This window comes from Melospiza melodia, chromosome 7 (assembly GCF_035770615.1).
Source record: "Melospiza melodia melodia isolate bMelMel2 chromosome 7, bMelMel2.pri, whole genome shotgun sequence".
NCBI classification, from domain to species: domain Eukaryota; kingdom Metazoa; phylum Chordata; class Aves; order Passeriformes; family Passerellidae; genus Melospiza; species Melospiza melodia.
Window position 1 is genome coordinate 29,193,934 of NC_086200.1, and position 27,911 is coordinate 29,221,844.

General features: G+C 58.5%; 2 protein-coding genes across 2 annotated transcripts; one reads left to right on the forward strand and one right to left on the reverse strand.

Moving 5' to 3' along the window:
- Positions 1-697: 697 nt before the first annotated feature.
- CNN2 (calponin 2) lies at positions 698-5,700 on the reverse strand. The gene is made up of 7 exons (XM_063161021.1): positions 5,567-5,700; positions 3,411-3,532; positions 3,040-3,106; positions 2,823-2,960; positions 2,573-2,689; positions 1,824-1,970; positions 698-1,747 (listed from the first exon to the last, which is right to left on the reverse strand). Exons 1-7 carry the CDS (start codon positions 5,627-5,629, stop codon positions 1,475-1,477), a joined length of 927 nt encoding a protein of 308 aa, XP_063017091.1. The 5' UTR covers positions 5,630-5,700; the 3' UTR covers positions 698-1,474.
- Positions 5,701-6,968: 1,268 nt separating this feature from the next.
- On the forward strand, positions 6,969-27,814 carry ARHGAP45 (Rho GTPase activating protein 45). The gene is given in 24 exon segments (XM_063161022.1): positions 6,969-7,130; positions 9,456-9,762; positions 11,858-12,001; positions 13,035-13,119; positions 14,003-14,075; positions 14,315-14,393; positions 14,588-14,725; positions 14,947-15,011; positions 15,258-15,368; positions 15,604-15,684; positions 16,521-16,700; positions 17,263-17,400; positions 17,989-18,179; positions 18,963-19,102; positions 19,430-19,507; positions 19,728-19,829; positions 20,435-20,598; positions 20,822-21,010; positions 21,370-21,507; positions 24,288-24,526; positions 24,719-24,872; positions 24,875-24,973; positions 25,517-25,619; positions 25,761-27,814. Coding segments are annotated over 24 exon segments (3,363 nt in total). The 5' UTR covers positions 6,969-7,040; the 3' UTR covers positions 26,036-27,814.
- The last annotated feature ends 97 nt before the right edge of the window (positions 27,815-27,911 follow it).

Genomic DNA, 27,911 nt, shown 5'->3' on the forward strand with positions numbered 1-27,911 from the left:
GGCAAAGGGGGGCGGGGAGTGGGAATCCCGCCCCCATCCCGCCCCATGCCATGCCATGGATCCCATCTCATCCTATCCCATCCCACAGATCCCATCCCATGGATCCCATCCCATCCCCATTAATCCTGTCCTATCCCATCCCACTGATCCCATCCTATCCCATCCCATCCCATCCCACTGATCCCATCCCATCGCATGAATCCTGTCCTATCTCATCCCATGGATCCCATCCCACTGATCCCATCCCATCGTACCCCATCCCACCTCATGAATCCTGTCCTATACCATCCCATGGACCCCATCCCATCCTACCCCATTCCACCCCATTCCCTCCCATGGATCCCACCCATCCCATCCCATCCCATCCCATCCCATCCCACCCCATGGATCCCACCCCATCCCATCCCACCGCACCCTTGGGAGCCCCACGGGGCAGCACGGCTCTTCAAAACACAACATTTCACCCAAAAAAAGGTGGATGCCTTCCCAGACAGGCACATCCAGTCCCATCCCGTTAGCATTGTTAATCACTCATTAATCAGCTGCACATCTCTTAACCCCGCAGCCCCTTCCCAGCTCCCTCTCCCCCCACCCAGCACACGCAGCATCGGGGATTTCTGCCAGGTCTGCAGCCCCCCAGGCACTGAGAGACCCGCCTGGGGCTGGAGGAGGCGCCTGCAGCACAGACCAGCTCCCGTTTGTGTTGAAAGGTTTGTCTTTTCTTTTTTTTTTTTGGTTTTTTTTTTTTCAAATAAATGGTTTCAGTCTGAGAGCGTCCACTTTAAAACCACACGGGAGGGGAGATGTGGATGGGCAGGGCACCGCCCCGGTGCGGGATGCAGGCGTTGGAGTCAGCCTTGGCTCCAGCCTGGGATATCAGGTTGCTGCAGTGCTGGGTGTGCCAGCTGTGCCAGCTGTGCCAGCTCCCGGCCCAGCCCTGCAGCCATCACCGTGGCCTGGAAAACTTGGTCTCTACGAGTTCTGCAAAAAGGGCATTTCCAGCATTTAGAGAGCACACCGGAGCACAAAACTGTGCACACACACATCCACCCACAAACACTCACAATCCCGAGGTCTCTCCCAGATGTGCTTCCCCCGTGCCCCCAGTCCCTCTCCTCCACAGGGCTGAGGAGGCTCCTGCAGCACAGGACGAGCAGCAGCACCAGGGACAGCCTCTCCTGCTCCTTGCTGAGGGATCCAGGGCCATCCCAGGGGTGTGTGAGAGGCGACACTGTCCTCCCCCAGCTGCTGGAACATCTGCCACCATCCTGCTTGCAGCTCCTGGGGGGAATCGCCTGGGCACCTCTCTACAAACAGAGTCCTTTATTTCCTTATTTCCTCGCTCAGAAAAATAGATCCATTTCCAAAGTTTAAAAAAAAAAAAAAAAAAGAGTTTGAAAAGAGGGAATGATGCAAGTGGAGGCTGGAATGTGGCTGTTGGTGAGATGGTGCGGCTGGGGCGGAGCCATCCCGCTCAGTATCTCTCCTCCTCCTCCTCCTCCTGGTAGTAGCGGTACCCGGGCGGGTCCCCGCTCTGCTCCCCGGCCGCGTTGGCCACCTCGCCCTGGCTGCCCTGGGGGCAGTACTTGGGGTCGTAGATCTGGCGGCCGAGCCCAAAGACCTGCCCGCTCTGGTTGGCGCCCTGGTTGGAGCCCATCTGCAGCGACATGGAGGAGTTGTCACACTTCTCTGTGCCCAGCTTGGAATCGTAGATGTGTCTCCTGGTGCCCGGAGCTGTCATGCCCACCTGGAAGGAAGGACAGGATGGAGCAGGGCTCAGCTGTGGCCACCCATCCCTCCCCAGCCCGGTGTGGGGGGCTCACCTGGCTGGCACACTTGTTGGTGCCCATCTGGAGGCTGATGGTGGAGTGGTCCATGGGTGGCAGGATCTGATTTTTGGGGTCGTAGAGGTGCCTCCGGGTGCCATAGGCAGTCATGCCAGACTGGCTGGCACACTTGTTTGTGCCCATCTGAAAAAGGGGGCTGGTGAGGAACGTGTGCTGCCCCACATGTGCCCCCTCTCCCCCTGTCCCCATCCCCAGCCTGGGGAGCACAACCAGAGCTCCCTAACCCATCTCATGCTCCCTAACCCATCTCATGTTCCCCCATCCATGGTGCCCCATATGTGTCCCCTCTCCCCCTCTCCCCCTGTCCCCATCCCCAGCCTGGGGAACACAACCAGAGCTCCCTAACCCATCTCATGCTCCATGGTGCCCCACATGTGCCCCTTCTCCCCTTGTCCCCATCCCCAGCCTGGGGAGCACAGCCAGTGCTCCCTAACCCATCTCATGCTCCCCCATCCATGGTGCCCCACATGTGCCCTTTCTCCCCCTGTCCCTATCCCCCCCCCCAGCCTGGGGAACACAACCAGAGCTCCCTAACCCATCTCATGCTCCCTAACCCATCTCATGCTGGACACAGAGCCAAGATGGTCCCAGATCCCAGGAACACTTGAGGCCCCTTCATGCCTTAGGTCCCTCCAGCAATGCCTGGAGCTGTGACAATGCTGAGAATCTGACAGAATTCAGAACCCTGGCCACCCTTTGCCCAGATCCCAGCCATGGCAGCTCACCTGCAGCCCGATCACACACTGCCCAGCCTTCATCTTGGCCTCATCAAAATTCCTCTGCTGCTTCTCCGAGTACTTCACGCCGATGTCCACCCCGCTCTGCAGCCCCTTCGTCTTGGCCTGCCAGGAGTGGCTGTGAGGAAGGGTCCCAAACCCCCCCCCACCCACTCTCCAGGCAGGGGGAGCTGTGGGATCCCACAGGCATCACCCCAAACTCGGGGTCCCAAAGTGCTCATCCTCCCTCTGTGCTCACCATTCCCGCCAGCGCCAGCAGCGACACCTGCACCTGCGTCAGGTTCCCGCTCTCAAAAAGGTCGTTGGCTTCAAAGAGGTCCACGGGGTTCATGCCATAGCTGGCCATGGCCTTGATGAAGTTGGAGAGGTTCTCGAGCTGGGGAGAGGCAGAGGGGTGAGCCCTGGAGGGCGATGGCAGAGGAACAGCAGAGAGGTGGCAGCAGAGCTGCACCTACCTGGTGCCAGTTCTGAGCCGAGCGGTTGATCCTCCTCACCGAGTTGGGCTGCAGCTTGTTCATGAGCCTGGGGGGAGGCAGGGGTACATGAATGAGGCTGTGGCAGGAAAAACCTCAAGGAGCTGCAGGGCAAAGGCTCCTTTTGGGAAGGTCCTGCCCAGGCCTCCTTCATGTGGGGCAAATTTCCCCCTCCAGATCCCTGTTTGTCCTCAGGGCTCTCCCCAGACACAGAAGCCCTGGGGGTGGCTCTGGCACACATCCAGCCCACCCTTCCCACCACAAGGGCTGGTGAGGCTCCTTGGTACCCCCATCCCCTCCCAGCTGGAGCAGCAGGGGCTGGGGGCCGTGCTCAGGGACCCCCCAGGACTCACTCGCAGAGGATCACCCCGTCCTTGAGCCCCTTCTGGAAGTCAGGTCCAATCTGTTTTCCTGTCACGCTCTCGATCCACGTCCGCAGCTCAGCCTCCTTCTGTGGATCATACTTCTGGGCAAGCTGGGGGATAGTGAGGGGACAGCTCAGGCAGGGCCCCATGTGCACCCCAAACCCCTCATGGGGACATTCCCTCCCTCCCTGGTATGGCAGCAGGGACAGGAGCATGAGGGTGATGCTGCCAGCACACACAGCAGCTTGTGAACCATTCCAACAGCATGAGAAGGAGCTGCCCATGGGGTTAGGGGGGAGTGAATCCCTGGATTTGTCTCTGCTGTTTGCTGGAGCCCGTGGGAGCTCAGCTGTGAGCCCCAGGGTGTGGTGGGAGCTCAGTTGTGAGCTCCAGGGTGTGGTGGGAGCTCAGCTGTGAGCCCCAGGGTCCTGGTGGGAGCTCAGCTGTGAGCCCCAGGGTCTGGTGGGAGCTCAGCTGTGAGCCCCAGGGTCTGGTGGGAGCTCAGCTGTGAGCTCCAGGGTCTGGTGGGAGCTCAGCTGTGAGCCCCAGGGTCTGGTGGGAGCTCAGCTGTGAGCCCCAGGGGTTCTGGCCACGAGATGCTCTCCCTTCCCCTTCTGGCGAGGCCCAGCCTCCGGCACAGATTCCTCCCTCACCGCGGCTATGCCAGGAATGTGGACGTCTCCTCCCAAATGCAGACCAGCTGCCAGGGCCAGCAGCATCTCTGTCGTCTCAGCCTCTGACCCACAAGGGAAGGGAAAGTTCTCCTGGCCTAGGGAGGGAAGGGCCTGGAAAGCCAGAGTGCTGTCCTGCCCCAGCACAGCCCCTCTGGTGCTCAGCTGGCACCTGGGGGTGGCCCCAGAGCATCCACCAACCTCCCACCCATCGTGGTCCTGTTATGTGCCATGAGTTCCTGGGGATCCTGGACACAGGGGGACACTGGCATGGGCACAGCTGGGACACTCCAGCTCCAAATGGAAGCTGGACCCATGCAGATCACCCTCATGACACCACATGTGTCCTGCCTGGGGGACTCTACAGTCCCACCCGCGGATTGTGTGGAGTGTGAGCAGCTGGAGCCAGTTCCTCTTCCCTCCCCACGGCCAGCCCGAGGATTTCCCAGGGCACGGGGAGTCCACAGTGGAGCAGGGCTCCCACAGGCTGGGAGCATGTCACTGGTCCGACTGGTTCCCCGTGGGTGATGTCACCTCCATCACACACACCGCGGCAGTCGGACTGGCTCACGTCTTGCTGAATCAACACGAAGCACCGAGGCCCCGGTGAGTGTCACCCTCTCAGCTGGGGCAGCCCAGCCCCGGGCAGGCCGGGGCTCATCCCAGCCCTGCTCCCGTTACGAAATGCAAATCCCAAATTCCCGTAAGGAGCCACCACATCCCATCCCGCCACCACATCCCGCCACCACTTGTCCCTTCTCCTGCCTGCCCTGGAGCAGAACACACTCAAACCACAGGCCACCAGCCCTGGGGTGACCGCGGCTCGATTTCTGCCCGCCGAGGGGTGCAAACAGCGCACCCGGAGGCTCCCATCCCTCCTTCCCCTCCCGGGGAAGCCACCGGGACCAAAACCGCATCCCCGGAGAAAACCGCGGGGATGCTGAGGGTCGGAGCATCCCGTACAGCGATGTGGAGCTGCGGGGAAGTGAAGCAGAAAGTGGAGGAGCTTTGTGGAGCTGGTCCGGAGCCGCGGAGGACCGAGGAGATGCCCCCAGCCCGGGAGTGACGGGAAGGGATCCCCGCGGTTTGCCCGGGACAGCGGAGCCACCGCACGGGAGAGACCCAACCGCGGTGCCCAAACACGCCCTGGGACCCTCTAGGCAGGTTCAGGGCACCCCGAGACCGAGAGCCCAGCTTCGGTGTCCCCAACCCTCAGAGACCTCTGAGTCCTTCAGTTCCGCATCCTCCCGGGCAGCCCCGGATTTCCATCTTCCCGAAATCCCCCAACTTCTCCGCTCCCGGCCGGCTCTGCAGTCCCGGGGCATACCGGATAAACCGCCGCCTCTCCAGAGCCCGGGATGCAACCGGGACGCCCCAGCAGCACCGGGATGCTCGGTGGTCCCGGTACCCCCCGGCCCCCGCTTCACCCGCGCCCGGTGGTCCCGGCACCGCCCGGCCCCCACCGCGGCTCACCCGGTTCCTGACTTCGGCGGAGAGCCCGTAGGACGGGCCCTTGTTGAACTGCGAGCTGCTCATGGCGGGGAACGGAGCCGGTACCGGAGAGGGGAGCGGGCAACGGGGCCGGTACCGGAGCGGGCTCGGGCGGGGCGGGGGCGGGGGCGGGGTCGGGCCCGGCCCCCCCCGGCGTTGATTGGAGGGAGAAATGTCCAAATAAGGGCAGGATCCAAAACGGATCGAGGGGAGGGTCACGAACCCCGATAGTGTCACTCGGGGAGCACCGAGAGGCACCGGGAGGCACCGGGAGGCACCGGGAGCCGGGGGAAGCCGGGGCTGGAACTGGAGGTGTCCCTGCTGGGACACGGGCACAGGGTACAAACACACAGAGACAGACGGACACACACACACAGAGATAGACGGACACACACACAGACACAGACGGACACACACACAGACACAGACGGACACACGCGTGGGCATCCCTATGCACGGGAGTGGGCACCCTGGCCCACGGGCACGCGTTGTGCGCGCACACACAACACACACACCCCAAACACCCCCCAAACACTCCCACACACACCAACACACACCCCACACGCACCCCCCGACCCACGCACACCCACTCACACATTGACACGCACCTTCCTGCGCGCACCCACGGTCACGCACACACTCAGGCCACGCGTGCCCTTTCCATCGTCCCCGCACCTCCACCCATCCCCGACCGCGTCCCGCTCCCCTTGGCCCACCCTCCGCCGTGCCCGTGTCCCCACGCGGGACAGCCCGGTACGGTCCGGCCCGGTTCGGCCCGGTGGGGAGGTCCCGGGATGAAGGAGAGCGGGGAAGGGGACAGCAAAACCCCCGACTGCCCGCAGGGGCTGGCAGCCGTCCCGAGTGGGAAAGTCACGGGTGGGATGTGGGTGCTCAGAGGACAGGAGGACAGGAGGACAGGAGGACAGGAGCAGGGCTGTGACCCCATAGGGCCGGTCCCGGCACCCACACCGAGCTCACGGAAGGGCAGAGCCGGGAGCATCCCACAAATGGGAGCCCAGAGCCCCCCATCCCACTCAACTCCGCACCTGGGGCTTTAAGAGGAATGGAGTTTGTCATCCCTGGACCGATGGACATCCCCAAACAGGCTGAGGGTGGGAGTTCCTCACTGGTTCCACAGAATGGGGCTCACCCCCCCCCCTCCAAGTCTGTAATCCCCGAACTGCAGCACCCAAACCCCCTCAAACCCCCACGAGTGCGGGGCTCCCGCTGCCCCCCGTGACCCCGCAGGGCAGCCAGGGTGCCCCCGGGCCCGGCCTCGCTCCTGGGTGCGCGTTCGGCTTTTTCCTGTTTCAGGTCGGGCTGCGAAGCCGATGAGGAAACGAGGCGGCGTCACACGCGCCCTCCTGCCCCTGCTCCCCGCGAATGTGACCGTGAGGAACCGGCACGAACGGGCCGAGCGAGGGGCTCCGGGCAGCGCCTCGGCCCCTCGGGAACGATGTTCTCCAGGAAAAAGCGAGAGCTGATAAAAACCCCTTCCATCTCCAAGAAGAGCCGGGCTGGAAGCCCCGTCCCACAGACCCTGCCGGTGAGTGTCACCCCCTGGCAGGGTGGGGGGCTTTGGGGCGCCCAGGGTAGAGCCAGAGCTTGGCAGTGGAGCCCTGGATGCTTCCAGGAGGTTTATGAAGAGGAGGAAATGCGAAAAACCCCGGTGGGGGAGAATTTTGCCCCTGAGGAAGGGGACGGAGCAGCCGCCGAGGGAGGCGGGAGGGCAGGAAGGGACAGGCAGGAAATGGGGGGGCTCCCTCCGAGCCTTTGGGAAGGACAGACAGACTCACAGACCTGCCTGGTGACCCTGGCATGGCAGCGGGGCCACCGCAGGCTCGGCCATCCCCGGTGCTTTGGCTCTGCCAGATATTTATTTATTTATTGATCGCTTTGTGCAAGAACCCCCCCCCCCCCACCCACCCCGGTACCGGCGGGGCCAGGAGGAAACGCTGCCCGCTGGGGGCTCCCCGGTGCTGCCCGCGCCTGCGCCCCGCTCCCGGTGCGTGCGGCCACACCGGGCTGGCACCGTGCGGACCGCGGCCCGGAGCCCCGGGGCGGCTCCCTAGCAGGGGACACCCATCCCCATCCCCATCCCCGGAGCCCCTGGGCGGCTCCCTAGCACAGGACACCCATCCCCGTCCCCATCCCCATCCCCGGAGCCCCTGGGCGGCTCCCTAGCACGGGACACCCATCCCCGTCCCCATCCCCATCCCCAGAGCCCCTGGGCGGCTCCCCAGCACGGGACACCCATCCCCATCCCCGTCCCCGTCCCATGGGTGGCAGCCAGCGGGATGCTCGGTCGGGCTGCGGGCAGGAAAAGCTACAGCCCCTCGGCAGCGGCGGGCAGAGCCCACCACCGCCAGCGATCCCTGGACTCGCTGCCCCGCACGCCCAGCGTGAGGCTGACGGTACACCGGGGCACCGGAGGGAGGGACGGGAGGCACCGGCGCTGCTCGAACCCCGGGACAGGGCTGGGGTGGCCCCCCAAAGGAGTTTTGGGGCGGGGGTCTCTGTGCCTCATTGCAGCCCCTGTGGTGGGGATGGGCTCCCCCGTTCGCCCTCGTGTTCTCGGTGCTCCCGTGTGGGCTCCCCCGGTGCAAAACCGCTTCCGGCAGCGCCCGGCCGGGGATGCTCGGGCTCGGCACGTCCGTGTCTGACCGGGTGCTGGGGGTCACCGGTGGGAGATGCTGAGGGGCTGCAGGGTCCCCTCCCCGTGCCCAGGGATTCTCAGTGGATGTGGGGCTCTCAAGCCATGACAGCTCTGAACGCTGAGCGAGGGGTACCAGACCTTCCTCAGTGTGATTTTACCCCTAGAAATGCAATTTTACCCCTAGAAATGCAATTTTACCCCTAGAAATGCAATTTTACCCCTAGAAATTTGGGTCTTTTTCCATCTGTAAAACACCTGCAAAGCCTAAACAATAGTTTAGGAGGTGTCTCTGTCTCCTTACCCAGTATGGGGACAGCTGAAAAAGAGGAAGAGCTGTGTGGGCCGGATCCTGCTGCCATTTTACCCCTAGAAATGCAATTTTACCCCTAGAAATTTGGGGCTTCCTCCATCTATGAAACACCTGTAAAGCGCAAACAGTAGTTTGGGAGGTGTCTCTGTCTCTGCCTCCTCACCCAGCTGAAAAAGAGCAAGAGATATGTGGGCCGGATCCTGCTGCCATTTTGCTTTTTTGGGGTCCCCAACCCCCTGGGATGGGCAGCCCCATCACGGTGGGTGCTGGGGCGGACAAGCAGTGTCACCAACGCTGTCACTGTGTGCATTTCATGACAAACACGGCCCCAGAGGAGCTGGCAGGGACTGATGGGGCAGCCAGGGGAGTGCCCAGACCCTGCCCCCTGTGCCATGACAGTCCCCAAGGGGATCCCTGTGTCCGTGTCCACAGGGGTCTGAGGATGAGGAAGAGATGAGGATGTGACTCCAGGTTTCAGAAGGCTTGATTTATTATTTTATGATATATATTATATTAAAACTATACTAAAAGAATAGAAGAAAGGATTTCATCAGAAGGCTGGCTAAGAATAGAAAAAAAAAATGGAATGATAACAAAGGTTTGTGGCTCGGACAGAGATTGGCCATTAATTAGAAACAACCACATGAGACCAATCACAGATGCACCTGTTGCATTCCACAGCAGCAGATAACCATTGTTTACATTTTGTTCCTGAGGCCTCACAGCTTCTCAGGAGAAAAAAAAAAAATCCTAAGGAAAGGATTTTTCAGAAAATATCACGGCTACAGATCCCTACCTGGGGAAACTGAGGCACAACCCCAGTCCCCCAAGGAAACAGCTTGTTCTCCAGGATGGTGGTGTGGGGTTCCACCCTGCTGCACCCTCACGCTCTCCCTGCTCCCCAGGAGCTCTCCCGCAAGGATTGCCTGGACGCCCCGGGCTGCAGCGTGGCGGAGCTGCCCGCGGGCAGTGCCAAGCTCAGCAGCAGCCCTGGCGCCGTGGGCACCCTGAAGCGCCCCACCAGCCTGAGCCGCCATGCCAGCGCCGCCGGCTTCCCCCTGCCCAAGGGCCACAAGACCCCGCTGTGCTACAGCCCCATGGAGGGCGGGGACGGTCCCTTCATCGACCCCGAGGACATCTCGCAGCTGCTGGCGGACGTGGCGCGCTTCGCCGAGGCCCTGGAGAAGCTGCGGGACGTGGTGCTGCGAGATGGTGAGTGCCCTCGTGCCCTCAGGGAGTGCCCATCCTCAGGGAGTGAGTGCCCACCCTCGATGAGTGCCCACCCTTGATGAGTGCCCACCCTTGGGGTGAGTGCCCACCCTCGGTGAGTGCCCACCCTTGGGGTGAGTGCCCACCCTCGATGAGTGCCCATCCTTGGGGTGAGTGCCCACCCTCGATGAGTGCCCATCCTTGGGGTGAGTGCCCATCCATCAATGAGTGCCCACCCTTGGGGTGAGTGCCCACCCTCAGTGAGTGCCCATCCCTCATGAGTGCCCATCCTTGGGGTGAGTGAGTGCCCATCCTTGGGGTAAGTGCCCACCCTCAGTGAGTGCCCATCCCTCATGAGTGCCCATCCTTGGGGTGAGTGCCCACCCTCATGAGTGCCCATCCATCAATGAGTGCCCATCCTTGGGGTGAGTGAGTGCCCATCCTTGGGATGAGTGCCCATCCCTTGTGAGTGCCCACCCTCGGTGAGTGCCCATCCTTGGGGTGAGTGCCCATCCATCAATGAGTGCCCACCCTTGGGGTGAGTGCCCACCCTCGGTGAGTGCCCACCCTCGATGAGTGCCCGCCCTTGGGGTGAGTGCCCATCCATCAATGAGTGCCCATCCTTGGGGTGAGTGAGTGCCCATCCTTGGGATGAGTGCCCACCCTCGGTGAGTGCCCACCCTCAGTGAGTGCCCACCCTGGCACACACCCACCCGTGGCTAGGGGGTCTCTGCTGTGCCAGAAGGCCCCGGGAAGGCCAGGGGAGCGTGCAGCGGTGGTGGGTGAGTGGTGGGTGAGCAGCTCAGAGCCGGGATAACGCCGCTTCCTGCCCGGGCTATTTTCACCCGCCCGTTTTCCTGTTTACAGCGCAGCCGTGCCAGCCACCTGCCAGGGCCCCACGGGGTGCTGGGCACGGCCCCCCAGCCCACCAAGGCGGCCAGCAGGAGGGGCTGGGTGGGCTGCAGGCTCTCCTTGCCCGAGGGGACGCAGGGAATGTATTAATCCTGTGGTCTGGGGGTGTTGGACACCGCATTGTCAGCGCTGGTTTTGCAGAAATCCCTTTCCAACCCTGAGCTGGGGAGGGGTCTTTGGGCAGTGGGTGTTGATCCCCCATCCCAAAACTTCCCAACCACCCCTAGACCTGCACTGGGGGGTCCTGGCCAGACCCCTGGAGCCCACAGAATGGGGGGGACCTGTGGGGTGCAACAAGCCAGGCTGGACCAGGCCGATCCTGTCCCTGGGAGCGTCCATCCGGCAGGAGGGAGGGAAGGAAATGGAGGAAATTCCCAAGCTGCTTTCGAGGGGAAAAGTTACTGTGGAGGGGAAAAAAATGCTTCAAAAAGTTACTATGGAGGGGAAAAAAATGCTTCAAAGGTCAGAGTGCCCCCCTGGCCAGTGCCAGGCTGGGCAGGAGACACAGGGCCAGGATGTGGGGAGGTGCTGGACAAGCAGGATGTGGCTGTGCCAGTCCTGGGAAGCCCTGAGGCCTGAATAGTGTGGGAGATGGCAGATCCCTGCCTGGGACAGCCCTGAGGCCAAGGGAAATTTGCTGAATAATCTGGGAGATGGCAGGTCAGGGCTGGGAGGTAAACAGGGGAGGGACACAGGGATGCAGAGCAGTGCCAAGGGTGTGATGGTGTTCACAGGGGTCTGAGGATGAGGGAAGAGATGAGGATCTGACTCCACATTTCAGAAGGCTTGATTTATTATTTTATGATATATATTACATTAAAACTGTACTAAAAGAATAGAAGAAAAGGTTTCATCAGGAGGCCAGCTAAGAATAGAAAAAGAAAGAATGATAACAAAGGTTTGTGGCTTGGACAGAGAGTCTGAGACAGCTGACTGTGATTGGCCATTAATTAGAAACAACCACATGAGACCAATCACAGATCCACCTGCTGCATTCCACAGCAGCAGATAACCATTGTTCACATTTTGTTCCTGAGGCTCCTCAGCTTCTCAGGAGGAAAAATCCTGAGGAATTAAGGAATTAAGGAAAGGATTTTCATAAAAGATGTCTGCGACACCAGGGGGCAGGGACACAGGGCAGGGATGTGGCACAGGGACGCAGCCCCTCAGCCCCCCTCTCTTGCAGACCCCAGGGAGCCCCAGAGGCCGCTGGCCCACGAGTGCCTGGGTGAAACCCTCCGCATCCTGCGCCAGGTCATCAATAAATACCCTCTGCTCAACACCCTGGAGACCCTGACGGCCGCTGGGACCCTCATCTCCAAAGTCAAGGGTGAGACAGCGGTGCTGGGAGCTCTGAGCCACCCCCCTCCTGCCCCACAGAGGGAATTGGGGAGCCCATGAAGGGGTTATGGGGTGTGGAGGTGCCCCATGGGCTGGTGGAGAGGGAAGAAGCATCGTCTGCCTCTTGGTGTGGTTCAGCTTTAAGGATGATGTAGTGTCAGAAATGCCAGACCCTGCCCGGGGCTTTCCAGGCAGCACAGCCGCAGGAAAAACACTGAAATCATCAGATCCTGCTCCTGGCAGCCTCTCGTGTTTGTGGAGCGGGGTCTGGGAGGTCAGATCCCAGCTGGGCACCTCCTCCTGCTGCTGTCACCCACCACAGGCACAGCACAACCTTCTGAGTCACCCAACAGCAGCCACAGGGAGCCTAAGGAAAGGATTTTTCAGAAAATATCGTGGCCACAGATCCCCACCTGGGGAAACTGAGGCACAACCTTCCGAGTCACCCAACAACCACAGGGGACGGGATGGCAGCAGGGCTGGTTCCACATGGGGATGGGAGGGAATGGCCTTGGAGCAGACCCCTGCCCACCCCAAGGAGCAGTGCCAGGCCTGCCCAGCAGCTCTGGTTGCTGCTGTCCCGTGGTATGGGAGCCTGCCAAGCGCTGTCAGCCCCAGTTCCTGCTGCTGCTGGTGGTGGTTCCTCATTTGTCTGCGGGCAGGAGCCCTCCTGGAGGAGCTCATCCTGCTTGGAGAGGGGTCTGGAGGGGCCGTGAGGCAGGGCAGGCAGTGGAACAGGTCCAGCAGCACTTTTCCAGCAGCCCTGAGTAACGGGAATAAACAGGAACACGAGCCAAGGGATGCTGTCAGGGATATCAGTCCTGAGGAGAAGGAGGGGGAAACTGCTGTGCTGGAAAAAGCAAAAATCCATTGTGCATGGGGATGATCCTTCCCTCTGCTCCCTTGATTCACCCCAGCCCCCAAACCCTCCCTGGTACCAGCATGAGCTGGCAGTTTGTCTTTCTGCTGAGGCAGGGACGGGCGCTTGTGGCAACAGGGCTGTCACATTTCCTCACCTCCAGGTTTCCACTATGAATCCAACAATGAGGCAGACAAGAGGGAGTTCGAGAAGGCTGTGGAGACCATCGCTGTGTCCTTCAGCAGCACGTGAGGGAGCTGGGCAGGGAGCAGCCAGGGGGGGTTTGGGAGTTTGGGAAAGGGAGTTTGGGCAACCATGCCCTGGAGCAGCCAGGAGATGTTGGGAATTTGGCAGTTTGGGAAAGGGAGTTTGGGTAACCATCCCCTGGAGCAGTCAAGAGATGTTTGGGAGTTTGGAAATTTGGGCAGCCATTCCATGGAGCAGCCAAGGGATATTTGGGAGTTTGGAAGTTTGGGAAAGGGAGTTTGGGCAGCCATGCCCTGGAGCAGCCAGGGGGTATTTGGAAGTTTGGGAGTTTGGAAATTTGAGGCAGCCATTCCATGGAGCAGCCAAGGGATATTTGGGAGTTTGGGAGTTTGGGAAAGGGAGTTTGGGCAACCATCCTCTGGAGCAACCAAGGGATGTTTGGGAGTTTGTAAAGATGTTTGGGAAAGGGAGTTTGGGCAGCTCCAGGGGATGTTTGGGAGTTTGGAAGTTTGGGCAGCCATTCCACGGAGCAGCCAAGGGATATTTGGGAGTTTGGGAGTTTGGGAAAGGGAGTTTGGGTAACCATCCCCTGGAGCAGTCAAGGGATGTTTGGGAGTTTGGAAGTTTGGGAAAGGGAGTTTGGGCAGCCATGCCTTGGAGCAGCCAGTGGGTATTTGGAAGTTTGGGAGTTTGGAAATTTGGGCAGCCATTCCATGGAGCAGCCAAGGGATATTTGGGAGTTTGGGAGTTTGTGTAAAGGAGTTTGGGCAGCCATGCCCTGGAGCAGCCAGGAGATGCTGGGAATTTGGCAGTTTGGGAAAGGGAGTTTGGGCAGCTCCAGGGGGTGTTTGGCAGTTTGTAAAGGAGTTTGGGCAGCCAGCCCGTGTCCCTGTGCTGAGTCCAGCCGTGCTCCTCTCCCCACAGGGTGTCTGAGTTCCTCATGGGGGAGGTGGACAGCAGCACCATCCTCTCCATTCCACCCAGCGACCAGAACCAGGTGAGGGATGCCCGGAGTCCTGGGTGCCATGTGGGGCTCACGCAGGGCTCTGGCTGCTCCCCTCAGCTCTGCTGTGAGCCCAGAGCAGGGTGACAGTCCCATTAGCCCCTGGGCACAGCTGACTCCCAGCAGTGGCAAAAAGGCTGCAGCAGCTCAGGCTCCCACCCACCTGGGTGGCCCCTCCAGCTGCTCCCCATCCTCTTGGCTGACCATTCCCTCTTCTCTCCCACTTCCCAAAGACCATGGAGAGCCTCTATGGGGGCATTCCTGGGCCCAGAGGAGATGGAGTGCCCTCAGGCACGGACAGCTGTGCCACAGGTAAGCAACATGGGGCTGGGTGCAGGGTTTGGGGGTCTGGGCAGGAAGCAGCACCTTCCTCATCATCGCTGCTGCCCTGGTTCACTGCTCTGCTGGGGAAAGGCAGCGGAGCTGGTGGCACCGGGGCTGGCACAGGGCTGGGGGGTGTTTGCAATGGGAGCTCACGGGGTGTTTGTCTGTTTGTCCCTCCACAGCCCGCCCTGCTGCTGAGGAGGTGGATGTGATGCTGCAGCGCTGCGAGGGGGGCGTGGATGCTGCCCTCCAGTACGCCAAAACCATCTCCAAGTACATGAAGGACCTGATGGCATACATGGAGAAAAGGAGCACACTGGGTGAGTGTGGGGACAGCAGGTGGGTGCCTTCTGGAGCAGGTCTGAGCCATGGGACAGGCTGAGGTTGAGGTTGAGGTCCCTCCTGGAGGAGGGTGATGCTGTCAGGGCAGTGGGAACCTCACTCCTCAAGTTCCTGATTGATTTTTCAAAAGGAGATCGGGTTCCACCAGGGAAATCCCAGTGTCTCGTGCGTCTCTTCACTTTCAACCTTTTCCTTCCAGAGCTAGATTTTGCCAGAGGGCTCCAGAAGATGGCAAACAGCTGCAAGCAAACCATCAGCCAGGAGGTGAGTCCCCAAGTCCCTGAAGCCCCCAGTGCCAGGCAGGATTGGGAGCCAGCAGCCCTGGAGAGCCCATTCCATGTGCCCCAGCTCAGGAGGACACGGAGCCCTGCCTGCAGAAATTCAGGATGGGGCTTTTGCCAGCAGTCACCAGCCTTACCTTGCCTCTAGCTTTTCCTCCCTGAAGGATGCATCTCCTTGTGCTCAGTCTGGGTTCTGGGGCTCAGGGAAATGTGTTTTCCTTCTCCCCAGACCAGCATGCCTTTCCTGTCCATCTATCTGCTGGCCCTGGAGCAGGACATGGAGCACGGGGCCTCCATGGTGCAGGCAGCCACCACCCTGCAGCAGCAAACCTTCCTTCAGGTGAGGGGACAGGAGGTCCTTCCTGGGGCTGGAGGTCCTGGTGTTGCTTCCTCAGCTCAGTCCAGAGGGATCCTGCATCCAGAACTGTAGATTTTCACCCCTGGCACAAAGCAATGCCTGTGAGCTGTCCTGGGAGTGACGGTGACGCTTCTCCACCCAAAATCTTGGTGAGGGCAGAGCAGGAGTGCTCAGCTCAGGCCATCATGGGGCTGTTCCTCCCTCTCTCCCCACGCAGCCGCTGATGGTGAGACGCCTGGAACATGAGAAACGCAGGAAGGAGATCAAGGAGCAGTGGCACCGTGCCCAGAGGAAACTGGTGAGTGACTGGGTTTGTGTTCCCAATGCCAGCCTGGAGCAACTCATGGCTCTGAGGAGCTGTTGGGGTCTCCAGCTGGTCAGAGTGACCCTGAGAAAAGTTTGAAAGTCTCTTTGAGCAGCCTGGCTTGAAGAAGGAGTCAGGGCTCTTCATTTCTCTGTCTCAAGGTTGTTTATTGTATCTTATCTATAAAATTCTTTCTCCTGCCCTGCCGAGATCTGTCTAGCAGGACAATTCCAGGCACTCTGCCTGCCCCCAGGGCAGTGTTATGTCTTCATACTAAAAACTACTTATACAATATTTACAATTACTTTCCAATACCCATCACCTGTGTTAGACAGTGAGCTTCTACTCTAAACCAATCTAAAAGTGCCACCATCACAGCAAAAGATGGAGGCCAAGAAGAAGAAGGAGAAAGGCTGGACACACCCAGTTCCCTCCATCTTGCCCCCTGAACCCCCATACCAAAAACCCCAAAATCTCCTTCTCCACCCTGTGATAACTTCACTATTATTCTGCCTAAACTGTTGTGGCTTGCTGATCTTCATATAAGGTTGGTGATAATCAAACCCACAGGTGTTCTGGGCTCTGTGCCAGGGTCTCTGAGCTCCCTGGCAGGGGTCTTGGCTGCTCAGGACAGACAGAGGGATGTCCTGGCTCCTGACAAGGAACAACCTCCTCTGAGGGCACTGGGCACCCTGACCCTCTCCAGCAGTGTTGGGTGGCCTCTGCTGTGCTGGGGGAGCCTGGTGGGAGCTGGTGACCCCCAGGCTGTGCTGGGGGAGCCTGGTAGGAGCTGGTGACCCCCTCTCTGTGCTCCATCCTCTCCCTGGCAGCAAGAGGCCGAGGGGAACCTGCGCAAGGCCAAGCAGACGTACATGCAGCGCAGCGAGGAGCACGACAAGGCCAAGTACATGGCGGTGAAAGCGGAGGAGGAGCAGCAAAACACGACCAGCAGCACCACCACCAAAACCCTGGACAAGAAGAGGCGGCTGGAGGAGGAAGCCAAGAACAAGGTAGGAGGAGGGTGGCTGTGACGGTGCTCACAGGGGGCTTAGGATGAGGGAAGAGATGAGGGTCTGACTCTGTGTTTCAGAAGGCTTGATTTATTGTTTTATTATATATATTATGTTAAAACTATACTAAAAGAATAGAAGAAAAGACTTCATCAGAAGGCTGGCTGAGAATAGAATAATAAAGAATGATAACAAAGGCTTGTGTCTTGGACTCTCTGTCTGAGCCAGCTCTCTGTGATTGGCCATTAATTAAAAACAACCAACACAGGCCAATCACAGATGCACCTGTTGCACTCCAGAGCAGCAGATAATCAATGTTTACATTTTGTTCCTGAGGCTCCTCAGCTTCTCAGGAGAAAAAATCCTAAGGAAAGGATTTTTCATAAAGGATGTCCGTGGCAGGTGACAGCCCTGGAGGGGGCTCCTTGCTCCTGCCGTCCCCTGAGCCACTTCGTGGGGTGAAGTGATCCTCAGGAATGCCTGGATGGACAGGGTCCAAGGGGCTCTTCTTATTCTCCTCACCTGTGAGCTGTTCCCATTGCCTTGCTCTCCCAACTCCCAGGCAGAAGAGGCCATGGCCACGTACCGCACCTGCGTGGCCGATGCGAACACGCAGAAGCAGGAGCTGGAGGACACCAAGGTGAACTCGCTGCGCCAGATCCACGAAGTGATCAAACAGACTGACCAGGTCATCAAATCGGTGAGTGGGGTGTCCCCAGGGTGGGATGTGACCGTGTTCACAGGGGTCCGAGGATGAGGGAAGAGATGAGGATCTGAGTCTCTGTTTCAGAAGGCTTGATTGATTATTTTATGATATATATTATATTAAAACTATACTAAAAGAATGGAAGAAAGGATTTCATCAGAAGGCTGGCTAAGAATAGAAAATTGGAACAAATAACAAAGGCTTGTGTCTCGGACAGAGAGTCTGAGACAGCTGACTGTGATTGGCCATTAATTAGAAACAACAACAATCGCAGATGCACCTGTTGCATTCCACAGCAGCAGATAACCATCGTTTGCATTTTGTTCCTGAGGCCTCCCAGCTTCTCAGGAGGAAAAATCTCAAGGAAAGGATTTTTCAGAAAACACGTCTGTGAGAGGTGGGAGGTGCTCTGGAGAGCTCAGAGCTGCCTCCCAGCAGAGCTGCCCCTATTCCAGAGGGCGTTTGGATGGCTGCAGAGCTCCCCTCTCCCTCATAACTCAGAGCAGCGCCGCTTTGTGCTCCCAATTCCCCACCTGCCAGCCCACCGAGCCCACATCCATCCCTCTCCATGGTCGCTTTTAGGCCACCATCTCCTTCTACCAGCTGATGCACATGCAGACGGCGGCGCTGCCGGTGAATTTCCAGACGCTGTGTGAGAGCAGCAAGCTCTACGACCCGGGCCAGCAGTACGCGTCCCACGTGCGGCAGCTGCAGCGCGGCGACGAGCCCGACGTGCAGTACGACTTCGAGCCCTACGTGTCCCACAACGCCTGGTGGGTGAGGGAGGACAGGCCTCGTTCCTGCCTCGTTCAGTCCTGCCCTGCGTTGCCCTCGTTATCCCCTGCCACCCACGCTGTCCTGCAGCAGGCAGGATGCTTTCGGCATTCCTGAAGGCGGCTCCTGCCAGGGCTGGACCAGCTCGAGTTGCTCTCTTATCCTTCAGTTCAGTCCAGATGGGGCTGTGATTTAAGAGAATGTGGATGGCAGCCATGGATAGAGTCTCCAAGTGTCCTTTCCTCCCATTCACGTTCCCTTTTCCCCTCCAGGTCTCTCTTTAACTCAGCTGTGCTGGCCAGTTCAAATTGCTCTCTTATCCGTCAGTTCAGCCTGTTGAGTATTTAAGAGACTGTGATTCTATGGACTGGTGGATGGTACCTATGGATAAAGTCTCCAAGTGTCCTTCCTTGCCATCCACATTCCCTTTTCCCCTCCAGGTCTCTCTTTACTCAGCTAGGCTCATGGCAAGAATTGCCTTCTTGTCCTTCAATTCAGCCTAGATGAGGCTGTGATTTAAGAGACTGTGATTCCCTACACTGGTGGATGGCAGCCACGGATGAAGTCTCCAAGTGTCCTTCCTTCCCATCCACATTCCCTTTTCCCCTCCAGGTCTCCCTTTAACTCAGCTGGGAATTACCTTCTTATCCTTCAATTTAGCCCAGATGAGACAGGCTGTTGAGTATTTAAGAGACTGTGATTCCCTAGACTGGTGGATGGCAGCCATAGATGAAGTCTCCAAGTGTCCTTCCTTCCCATCCACGCTCCCTTTTCCCCTCCAGGTCTCCCTTTACTCAGCCACAGAAGGGCAGCTTCAGTGCCAGTGAGTTCTCCACGAGTGCAGAGGGGGCTGGGGCAGGCTCAGAGGGAGCAGCAGCAGCCAAGGAGTCGCCAAGTGGGGCTGGAGCAGCTGAGAGAAGAGGTGAGTCTGGAATCCCAGAGCTCTCCCATGTCCCCCCAGGCAGGAGCAGAGTGGAAACCCCAGGGTTTGATGTGAGGCTTTGCTGGCAGCAGCAGGACAGGCTGGGGAGCCTCCTCTTGAAGGACACTAAATCAGATCTGTGGCATTTTGCTCCCTAAGAAACCACTGCCCATCTTCCCATCATCTTCCCATCTCCCCTTTCCTTGCTGGGTGTCCCTGGAAGCACCAAACCCCACCAGCAGCTTCCCCCAGTTTCCCCCAGCACCCAGGCTTTTCTCCAGCCGTTCCCTCGCAGCAATCCCAAGGCACTGTGTGTTCTCTCTGCAGGTGGGAGGGGACACCAGGTGCATAAATCCTGGCCATCCTCTGTGGCTGAGGCTGACAGCAGCCTGGATTCCAATGCAGGTAGATATGGGAACAGCCCAGGAGCCCCTCCCAGCAGAACCAGTCCGAACCCAGAGCTTCCCAGTTAGGCAGGAGCATCCCCTGTTTTACCTGCCCTGTGAGAACACTGCTGACCCCAGTCTCCAGTGGGAGAGGGTGGGATTTGCTGGCATGGGGTGAGCTCTCAGGAGAAAAGCAGCTTTGCAGGGGGTTCACTGCTCTGTGGGTTCTCCTTGGGCAGGTGAATTCAGCCACAAGCTCCAGAGGCTCTCCTCCAACGGCACCGCGTCCTCCAGCGAGGAGCTGGAGGAGAAGGACGGGACCAGCACCCCCTTTGAGCAGAGTAGGTGACACCTGGGACACCTTTTCTGGGAGGTGACAGTGCTGCCCACCACAACAGGGCTGCTTTTCCCAAATTCAGAAGTTCTGCAGGCAAACCCAGCAATTCCTGGGGATTCCTGTGACGGTGGTCACAGGGGTCTCAGGTTGAGGGAAGAGATGAGGATCTGACTTTATATTTCAGAAGGCTTGATTTATTATTTTATGATATATATATTACATTAAAACTACACTAAAAGAATAGAAGAAAGGGTTTCATCTCAGAAGGCTGGCTAAGCTAAGAATAGAATAGAAAAGAATGATAGCAAAGGCAGCTGCCTCAGACTCTCTGTCTGAGCCAGCTCTGCTGATTGGCCATTAATTACAAACATCCACATGAGACCAATCCCAGATGCACCTGTTGCATTCCACAGCAGCAGATAACCATTGTTTACATGTTGTTCCTGAGGACTCTCAGCTCCTCAGGAGGAAAAATCCTGAGACAGGATTTTTAATGAAAAGATGTCTGTGACAGTGTCCCCAGCAGCCCTGAGGGATGAGCCCTACCCAGAGCGGTGACAGTGACAGCCCTGCTCAAGCTGTGCCTGTCCTATATTTCCTTTTCCCTAGGCATCAATGGGATCACCCCAGAGCTGGCAGCTCCCACAGGACCCTTCAGGAACGTTGGTTTGTCCAAGGCTGCCCAGACCCATCGGCTGAGGAAGCTCCGAGCCCCCTCCAAGTGTCGGGAGTGCAACAGCTACGTGTACTTCCAGGGAGCCGAGTGTGAGGAGGTGGGTTGGGACAGCTGGGGCTGGAACCCAGCTCTGACCATGGTCAGGAGGACGTTTCTCCTTTGGGGAGGGTTCCAGGTGGAAAACGGTGCTTTCCTTTAGTGCTGCAGCATCCCCAGGGTATTTTTTTTTTTTATTTTTCCTGTCCCTCACCATGCTCTGAGCAGTGCTTGGTGTCTCTGTGGCTGCCCCCAACCTCCACGCGTTCCCTTTTCTCTTCCAGTGCTGCCTGGCCTGCCACAAGAAGTGCCTGGAGACCTTGGCCATCCAGTGTGGGCACAAGAAGCTCCAAGGGAAGCTGCAGCTCTTCGGGCAGGACTTCACGAAGGCGTCTCAGGGCAGCTCGGATGGGATCCCCTTCATCGTCAAGAAATGCGTCTCAGAGATTGAGAAGAGAGCCCTGAAAACAAAGGTGAAAAACTCCCCTCTCCTCCTCCTCCTCCTCCTCCTCCTCCTCAGCTGGCTGAGCCACAGGCCCTTGGAAGGATCCTCTGGAAAACCAACAGGCTGGAAACTTCAGATTTCCACAGGGCAGGGAGCCAGGGATGAGCTTGGCCCAGATCCCCCAAGCTCTGCTTTTGGAAAATCACCTCTCCTGCTTTCCTCTGAGGCAGGAATGAGTGAGCTGGAAGGAGATATCCCAAAATGACTTCCCAAAGGGATTTCCCACTCCAAAAGGAGAGGGTGGGAGCACACACAGCTCACTGTCCCATGCAAACATGCAGAGGAACCTCTCCCCTCACTTCAGCTCCACTTTACTCTCTTTCACAGGGCATCTACCGAGTTAACGGTGTCAAGACACGTGTGGAGAAGCTTTGCCAGGCCTTTGAGAACGGGAAGGAGCTGGTGGAGCTGTCCCAGGCCTCCCCTCACGACATCAGCAACGTCCTGAAGCTCTACCTGAGACAGGTGAGGTGCTGAGGGAGGGGAGCTGGCCAGAGGAACCAACCTGGCAGGAGGAATTCTGCACCAACTGGGCTCAGGGGTGGGTTGGCAGGGATGGGGAGTGGGCTGGCCTTGGAGATGGGGCCCCAGTGATCCTCCCCCAGCTCGTCCCACGCGGCGTCACTGCGGTCACGGCCGCAGAGCAGCGACGCGCCCAGAGGAGCGCCGAGCGAGGAACCTCCACCCCCTCCAAGTGGGGAAGTGGCCGCCCAAAAAGGGAAGGGGCCAGCAAAGGTCACCCTGCAGGGGCTGAGTCATGTCCCCAGGGGGTGGGCTCTGACCCCGGGGTGGGCTCAGTGGGGTCTCTGCCCTTTGGGTCACCTTGAATAGGCTCAGCAGGGTCTCTGTCCCTGGGGTCACTCCTGGGTGGGATTAGTGGGGTCTCTGCCCTTTGGGTCACCTTGGAGTGAGCTCAGCGGGGTTTCTGCTTCTGAGGTCACCCTGGGATGGGTTTAGTGGGGTCTCTGCCCCTGGGATCAGCCCAAGGTGGGCTCAGTGGGGGTTTCTGCCCTTTGGGTCACCTTGGGGTGGACTTAGTGGGGTTTCTGCCCCTTGGATCACCTTGGAGTGAGCTCAGTGGGGTCTCTGCTCCTGGGATCACCCCAAGGTGGGCTCAGTGGGGGTCTCTGCCCTTTGGGTCACCTTGGAGTGAGCTCAGTGCGGTCTCTGCCCCTTGAGTGACCCTGGGGTGGGTTTAGCAGGGTCTCTGCCCCTGGGATCAGCCCAAGGTGGGTTCAATGGGGTCTCTGCCCCTTGGATCACCTTGGAGAGAGCTCAGTGAGGTCTCCACCCTGGGATGGGCTCAGTGGGGTCTCTGAGCTCACCTTGAATAGGCTCAGCAGGGTCTCTGTCCCTGGGGTCACTCCTGGGTGGGATTAGTGGGGTTTCTGCCCTTTGGGTCACCTTGGAGTGAGCTCAGTGGGGTCTCTGACCCTTGAGTGACCCTAGGGTGGGTTTAGCAGGGTCTCTGCCCCTGGGATCACCCCAAGGTGGGCTCAATGGGGTCTCTGCCCTTTGGGTCACCCTAGGATGGGTTTAGAGGGGTCTCTGCCCCATGGGTCACTTTGGAATGAGCTCAGCAGGGTCTCTGCCCCTGGGATCACCCCAAGGTGGGCTCAGTGGGGTCTCTGCCCCTAGGGCCACCTTGAGGTGGGTTTAGCAGGGTCTCTGCCCTTTGGGTCACCTTGGGGTGAGCTCAGTGGGCTCTGTGCCCCTTGGATCACCCTGGGGTGGATTTAGTGGGGTCTCTGCCCCTGGGATCACCCCGGGGTGGGCTCAGTGGGGTCTCTGCCCCCGGGGCCACCCCAGTGCGTGTGCTCAGCCCCAGCACCCCCCACTCTGTACCCAAACTGCCGTTGCACACAGCGTCTGTCACCCACATCCTCCAGCAGCCACCACCACAAGGCAGGAAGCTGCTTCTCTCTTGCAAGCAGCCCTGGGTTAACCCTTTGTGCTGCCTTTTCCTGTAACCTCCCCTCCCCAAGGGCCAGCTCTGTGTTACCTCACTTGCCCTTGGGCTCCTGCACATCAGAAGTCAAGGACTCTGAGTGGCTTCCATGGAAGCAGAGTGGAAAGAGAGGGGGGAAATCAGTGCTGAGCCCTTGCTGCAGAGAAATGGGTTAAAGTCCTTCTATAAAGGGGTGGATGGAGGCAGCCTGTCCCCAAAACATCCGTTGAGGCTGCTCTGAAAACATCCCCAGCCGTGTGGAACACCCAGCAGTCAACAGCAGCTCCTTCTGCTTTTCTGCTTCACACCAACCTCAAAGCAGAGTTTCCCCTGCGGCTGCAGCTCCACCTCTGCTGCAGGCTGTGCCCTGCACATCCTGTGCCCTTCACGTTTGGCTTCCCCCACCCTGAACAACCATCCCTGTCCTCTTCCTGCCATCTGGGGAACTTCCAGCTGGCCCCATCCCAGCCAGGGGTTTTCCAGGGAAAAAAGGGAATTCCTGCACCTCAGCCCAGCAGGGGTGGATCCAACACTGCTTTTGGCTTGAGCTTCACAAGTGATCCTTGGCCAGGGCTCTCGAGGCTCCACTGACACCCTCCAGGAGATGGATAAATAAATAAATGTCACCTCTGGGCAGAGGTTTGCAGCGCTGCAGGTCACAGACTCATGGAATTCTGAGATGGATGTTCAAAGTGCTCTGAGCTCTCTTCGAGCCGGCCTTGAGCACTTCCAGGGATGTTTCCTCACTGTAGAAATGCCCCAGGTGTCGCCAGCTCAGCAGCTTGGCACAGGTCCAGATGTTATGGAGGTGGGAACTGCTCCCAGGACCAGGATCATCTCATCCTTTCCTTTCCTTTCCTTTCCTTTCCTTTCCTTTCCTTTCCTTTCCTTTCCTTTCCTTTCCTTTCCTTTCCTTTCCTTTCCTTTCCTTTCCTTTCCTTTCCTTTCCTTTCCTTTCCTTTCCTTTCCTTTCCTTTCCTTTCCTTTCCTTTCCCTTTCCCTTTCCCTTTCCCTTTCCCTTTCCATTTCTCTTCTCTCTCCTCGTTCTTCTCCTTCTTCTCTTCTTCTTCTCATTCTCCTTCCTCCGAGTCCTACTTCTCCTTCTCCTTCTCCTCCTTCTCCTCCTTCTTCTCCTTCTCCTCCTTCTCCTCCTTCTCCTCCTTCTCCTCCTCCTTCTCCTCCTTCTTCTCCTCCTCTTGTCCTTCTCCTTCTTCTCCTCCTTCTCCTCCTTCTCCTCCTTCTCCTTTTCTCTCCTCTTTTTCTCTCCTCTCCCGTTTCTCTCTCGCCTCCCCTGCAGCTGCCGGAGCCCCTGATGCCCTTCAGGCTGTACAACGAGCTGATGGGGCTGGCCAAGGAGAGCCTGCAGGGCACCGAGGCCAAGGGCCGTGCTGGGAAGGGCGGCCCCGAGCTGGTGGACAGAGGAGCCGACACCGACCCGGTGGTGCTGGGCCTGGTGCTGAAGCTCAGGGAGCTGCTCCAGGAGCTGCCCCGTGAGAACATGGCCACGCTCCAGTTCCTCCTGCAGCACCTGAGGAGGTGAGAGGGGCATGGCCAGAGCCTGGGTGGCTGCTGGGCACCTTCCCTTTGTCCCCTGGGGCGGGGAGGGGTGGGCAGCCTCTGGAGCCAGGAGGAAGGGGCATGGATGGCTGCAGCTCCCTGGCGTCTCCCCCAGCCCTGCCCATCCTCACCTCTCCCTCCGTGCTCTCACAAGCTGTTCCTCCCACCCAGGATCATGGAAGTGGAACAGGACAACAAGATGACCTCAGGCAACCTGGGCATCGTCTTTGGGCCGACGCTGATGCGCCCCAGGCCCACGGATGCCACCATTTCCCTGTCCTCACTGGTGGATTATCCCCACCAAGCTCGGATCATTGAGGCACTCATCATATCATCTTCTACCCCACCATCTTCGAGCACAAGGACTTGGCACCCAGCAGACGTGGCTCAGGTGCCACAGAGGAGGTGGCCAGTGGTGCTGAGCAGGTAGGAACCCCCAGGGAGGGGGAATGCTCGGGGGATGCTCCATGAACCTTCACTGAGTCAGCTCCCAGGGAGTGAGAAATCTCCTCCATGCCCTCATCACCATCTCTCTTCTCTTCTCTTCTCTTCTCTTCTCTTCTCTTCTCTTCTCTTCTCTTCTCTTCTCTTCTCTTCTCTTCTCTTCTCTTCTCTTCTCTTCTCTTCTCTTCTCTTCTCTTCTCTTCTCTTCTCTTCTCTTCTCTTCTCTTCTCTTCTCTTCTCTTCTCTTCTCTTCTCTTCTCTTCCCTTCCCTTCCCTTCCCTTCCTTTCTCCTTCTTTCTCCTCTCTCTTCTCTTCTTCTTCACCTCCTTCTCCTCTTTTCTTCTTTTTCTTCTTCTCCTCCTTCTCCTTCTTCTCTCTCTTCTCTTCTTCGCCTCCTTCTTTGTCTTCGTCTTCTTCTTCTTCTTCTTCTTCCCTGGATGTTCCAAGATGAACCTTCACTGACCCAGCTCCCAGGGAGTGAGAAATCTCCTCCCTGCCCTCACCACCGTCCCTGTTCCCCCCCAGGCCCCTGCAGGCTCCCAGCCCGTGGCTCCTCTTGCCACCAGCCCCTACCTGGAGCGGCCTTCGGACAAAGGGGATTTGGCTTTCAGCGCCGACTCCCTTGCAGGTCAGTGAGAGCCCCTGGGGGCACACAGGCCCCTTGGGAGGCACGGGGGGGCACACAGACCCACCCCCTGCCACCCCAGGGACCCCTGCTGATGCCACCGTGCTGGGCTGGAGGGTGGCACAGAGCTCCTGTGTCCCACAGAGTCCGGTGACCGCTCCGTGGACTCTGATTCAGAGCTGGAGGACGGCGGGGAGCCACGGACACACCTGACCAAGCAGGGCAGTGAGACCAGCACGGAAGAGGTTAATTTCTGTGACGAGGAGGGGCTGCGGAGCAGGAGCTGCAGCGTGGGCCAGTCCGATGATGCAGAGGGCTCTGCTGCCGAGGAGCAAAGCAATCTGGAGGAACAGGCTGAGAGCAGGGATGGCACCACCCAGCCTGGCACCTCTGCCACCCCCAGGGATGGCACCAACTAGCCCGGCACCTCTCGGGGCCACAGCAGCCACGAGCTGCAGCCCCGGCTCATCTAAGGTACCCCAGACACTGGGATGGACAAAGGAGCAAATCCCCATGGCTGCCCAGATGCTGGAAACTGGAATGGGGAGGGGTGGGAAGGACATGGGGCGGCCCAGGGGGGTTTGGTGTGTCAGCTGCAGGGGAGTCCTGGCTGATTCCTGGCTGGAGCTTGCACACAAAACCCCTGAGCCCCTCAGTGCCCAGCTGGAGAACAGGGTCACAGCCAGGGCCATGAAGGATTTTTGCCTGGGAGGGAGCTGAGTTTGGGCAAACCCTTGTTCAGGATTGGGAAGGAACCCAGGGCTGTGCCTGTGGCAGGTGTTTTATTGTTGTTGTGCTCCCGAATCCCTGAATGCCACACCTGTGCTGTGAGATCGAGGTTGGAGGAGTCAAAGGACCTGCTCATCCCTGCTGGCTGAGGCTGGAAGGGAGCCAAGGCTTCCTTGGAGTGACATGGGAACAACAATCACTCAGGATGGGCAGGATGACACAAAATGGGCAGGGTGAAACCACAGGAGCAGATGGAACTGAAGGCACCTCACAGGACAGGGACACAGCTGGAGCAGCGCTGGGATTGGGGTGAAGCCCCTGCACCATCTCACCCCGAGCCAGGCTTGGCTTTGGGGCTGTGCCAGGATCTCAGGGATGTCCCTCACTGACACCTGATTTAAGCAGGGTTCAGGATGGATTTCCTGCCCCAAACCCTCAGCACTGTGGCCCAGCTGATTGCATCTTCATCGCTGTTTAGATTGGTGGGCATTTGGATTGGTGGGCATTTGGATTGGTGGGCATTTGGATTGGTGGGCATTTCCCTCCTTGGCAGGAGACATGCAAGGAGCAGCCTGAGGGCAGATTTGCCAGGCTGCATTGTCCTGAGCCCTGCTGAGCTCTCATGGTTTGGTTGTACAATCATTTCATCTCCACAAAGCTGCGCTGCAAGTCCAGGACAATCTCCCTCTGCTCTTGCAACTCTTCCCATGAGGAAGTGCCTCTTCCTCCTCCTCAGGGCCACCACGGCCTGCAGCCAGCACAGCCCCAGCCAGTATAATCTTGAGCTTCCTTTCTTTTTCTGTAAAGACAATAATCAACCCTTCAACGTGACTCCACTACCTCTGCTGGCTAAGGCAGCACTAAACCAAAGTGGTTTCGGTGATTTTTAAAGCTATGAGAATTTTCCTGCACTGAGGCACAGAGAAATAAGTTGAGTTTTAGCTTGGAATAAGCTGAGAGCCTTTTCCTTCATTCTCCTGTTTGTGGGAGACAGAGCAGGTGGTGTTGGGAGGGTCTCAGATACCTTGGTACTGCAGAATCAGGCAATGGACAGGAGTTTGGAGCCCTCTGAAGTCGATGGAGAGCCCATCTCAGCAAAGGTACAGAAACCCAGGTTAACTCACAGGATTGGAACTGAGCCAGGGAAGAGCTGGACTGGACACGTGCAGGATTTGCTGTGCCCTCCAGCTCTTCCACAGATCAGGATTTTTCAGGGGAGCAGTTGGATTTCTCCAGGGCAGCAGGAGGATGTGGGAATGCTGCTGCCACGGCGGTACCGCACGCGTGTGAGGGTGGGTGAGGATGATGAGGGTGAGTGTGAGTGAGAGAAGGAGCTGAAGCTGCACTTGAGCTTCCCACAACAGCAGCTCCCTCCAGGTTGTGTGGATTCTGTGTTTGCCCTGATGCTGCACAATGCTGCCTCGCTGTGTTCATATTGACAAGCTTCCCAAAATAAACCAATAAAACCAGTGTGTTCTGACCCGTGTTTGTCCTGGGCAGCAGGGTTTTCCAGGCCAAATCCAAGTGTTTGTGGCACAAAAAAAAATGAAGTTTAAAGCCCCCCAG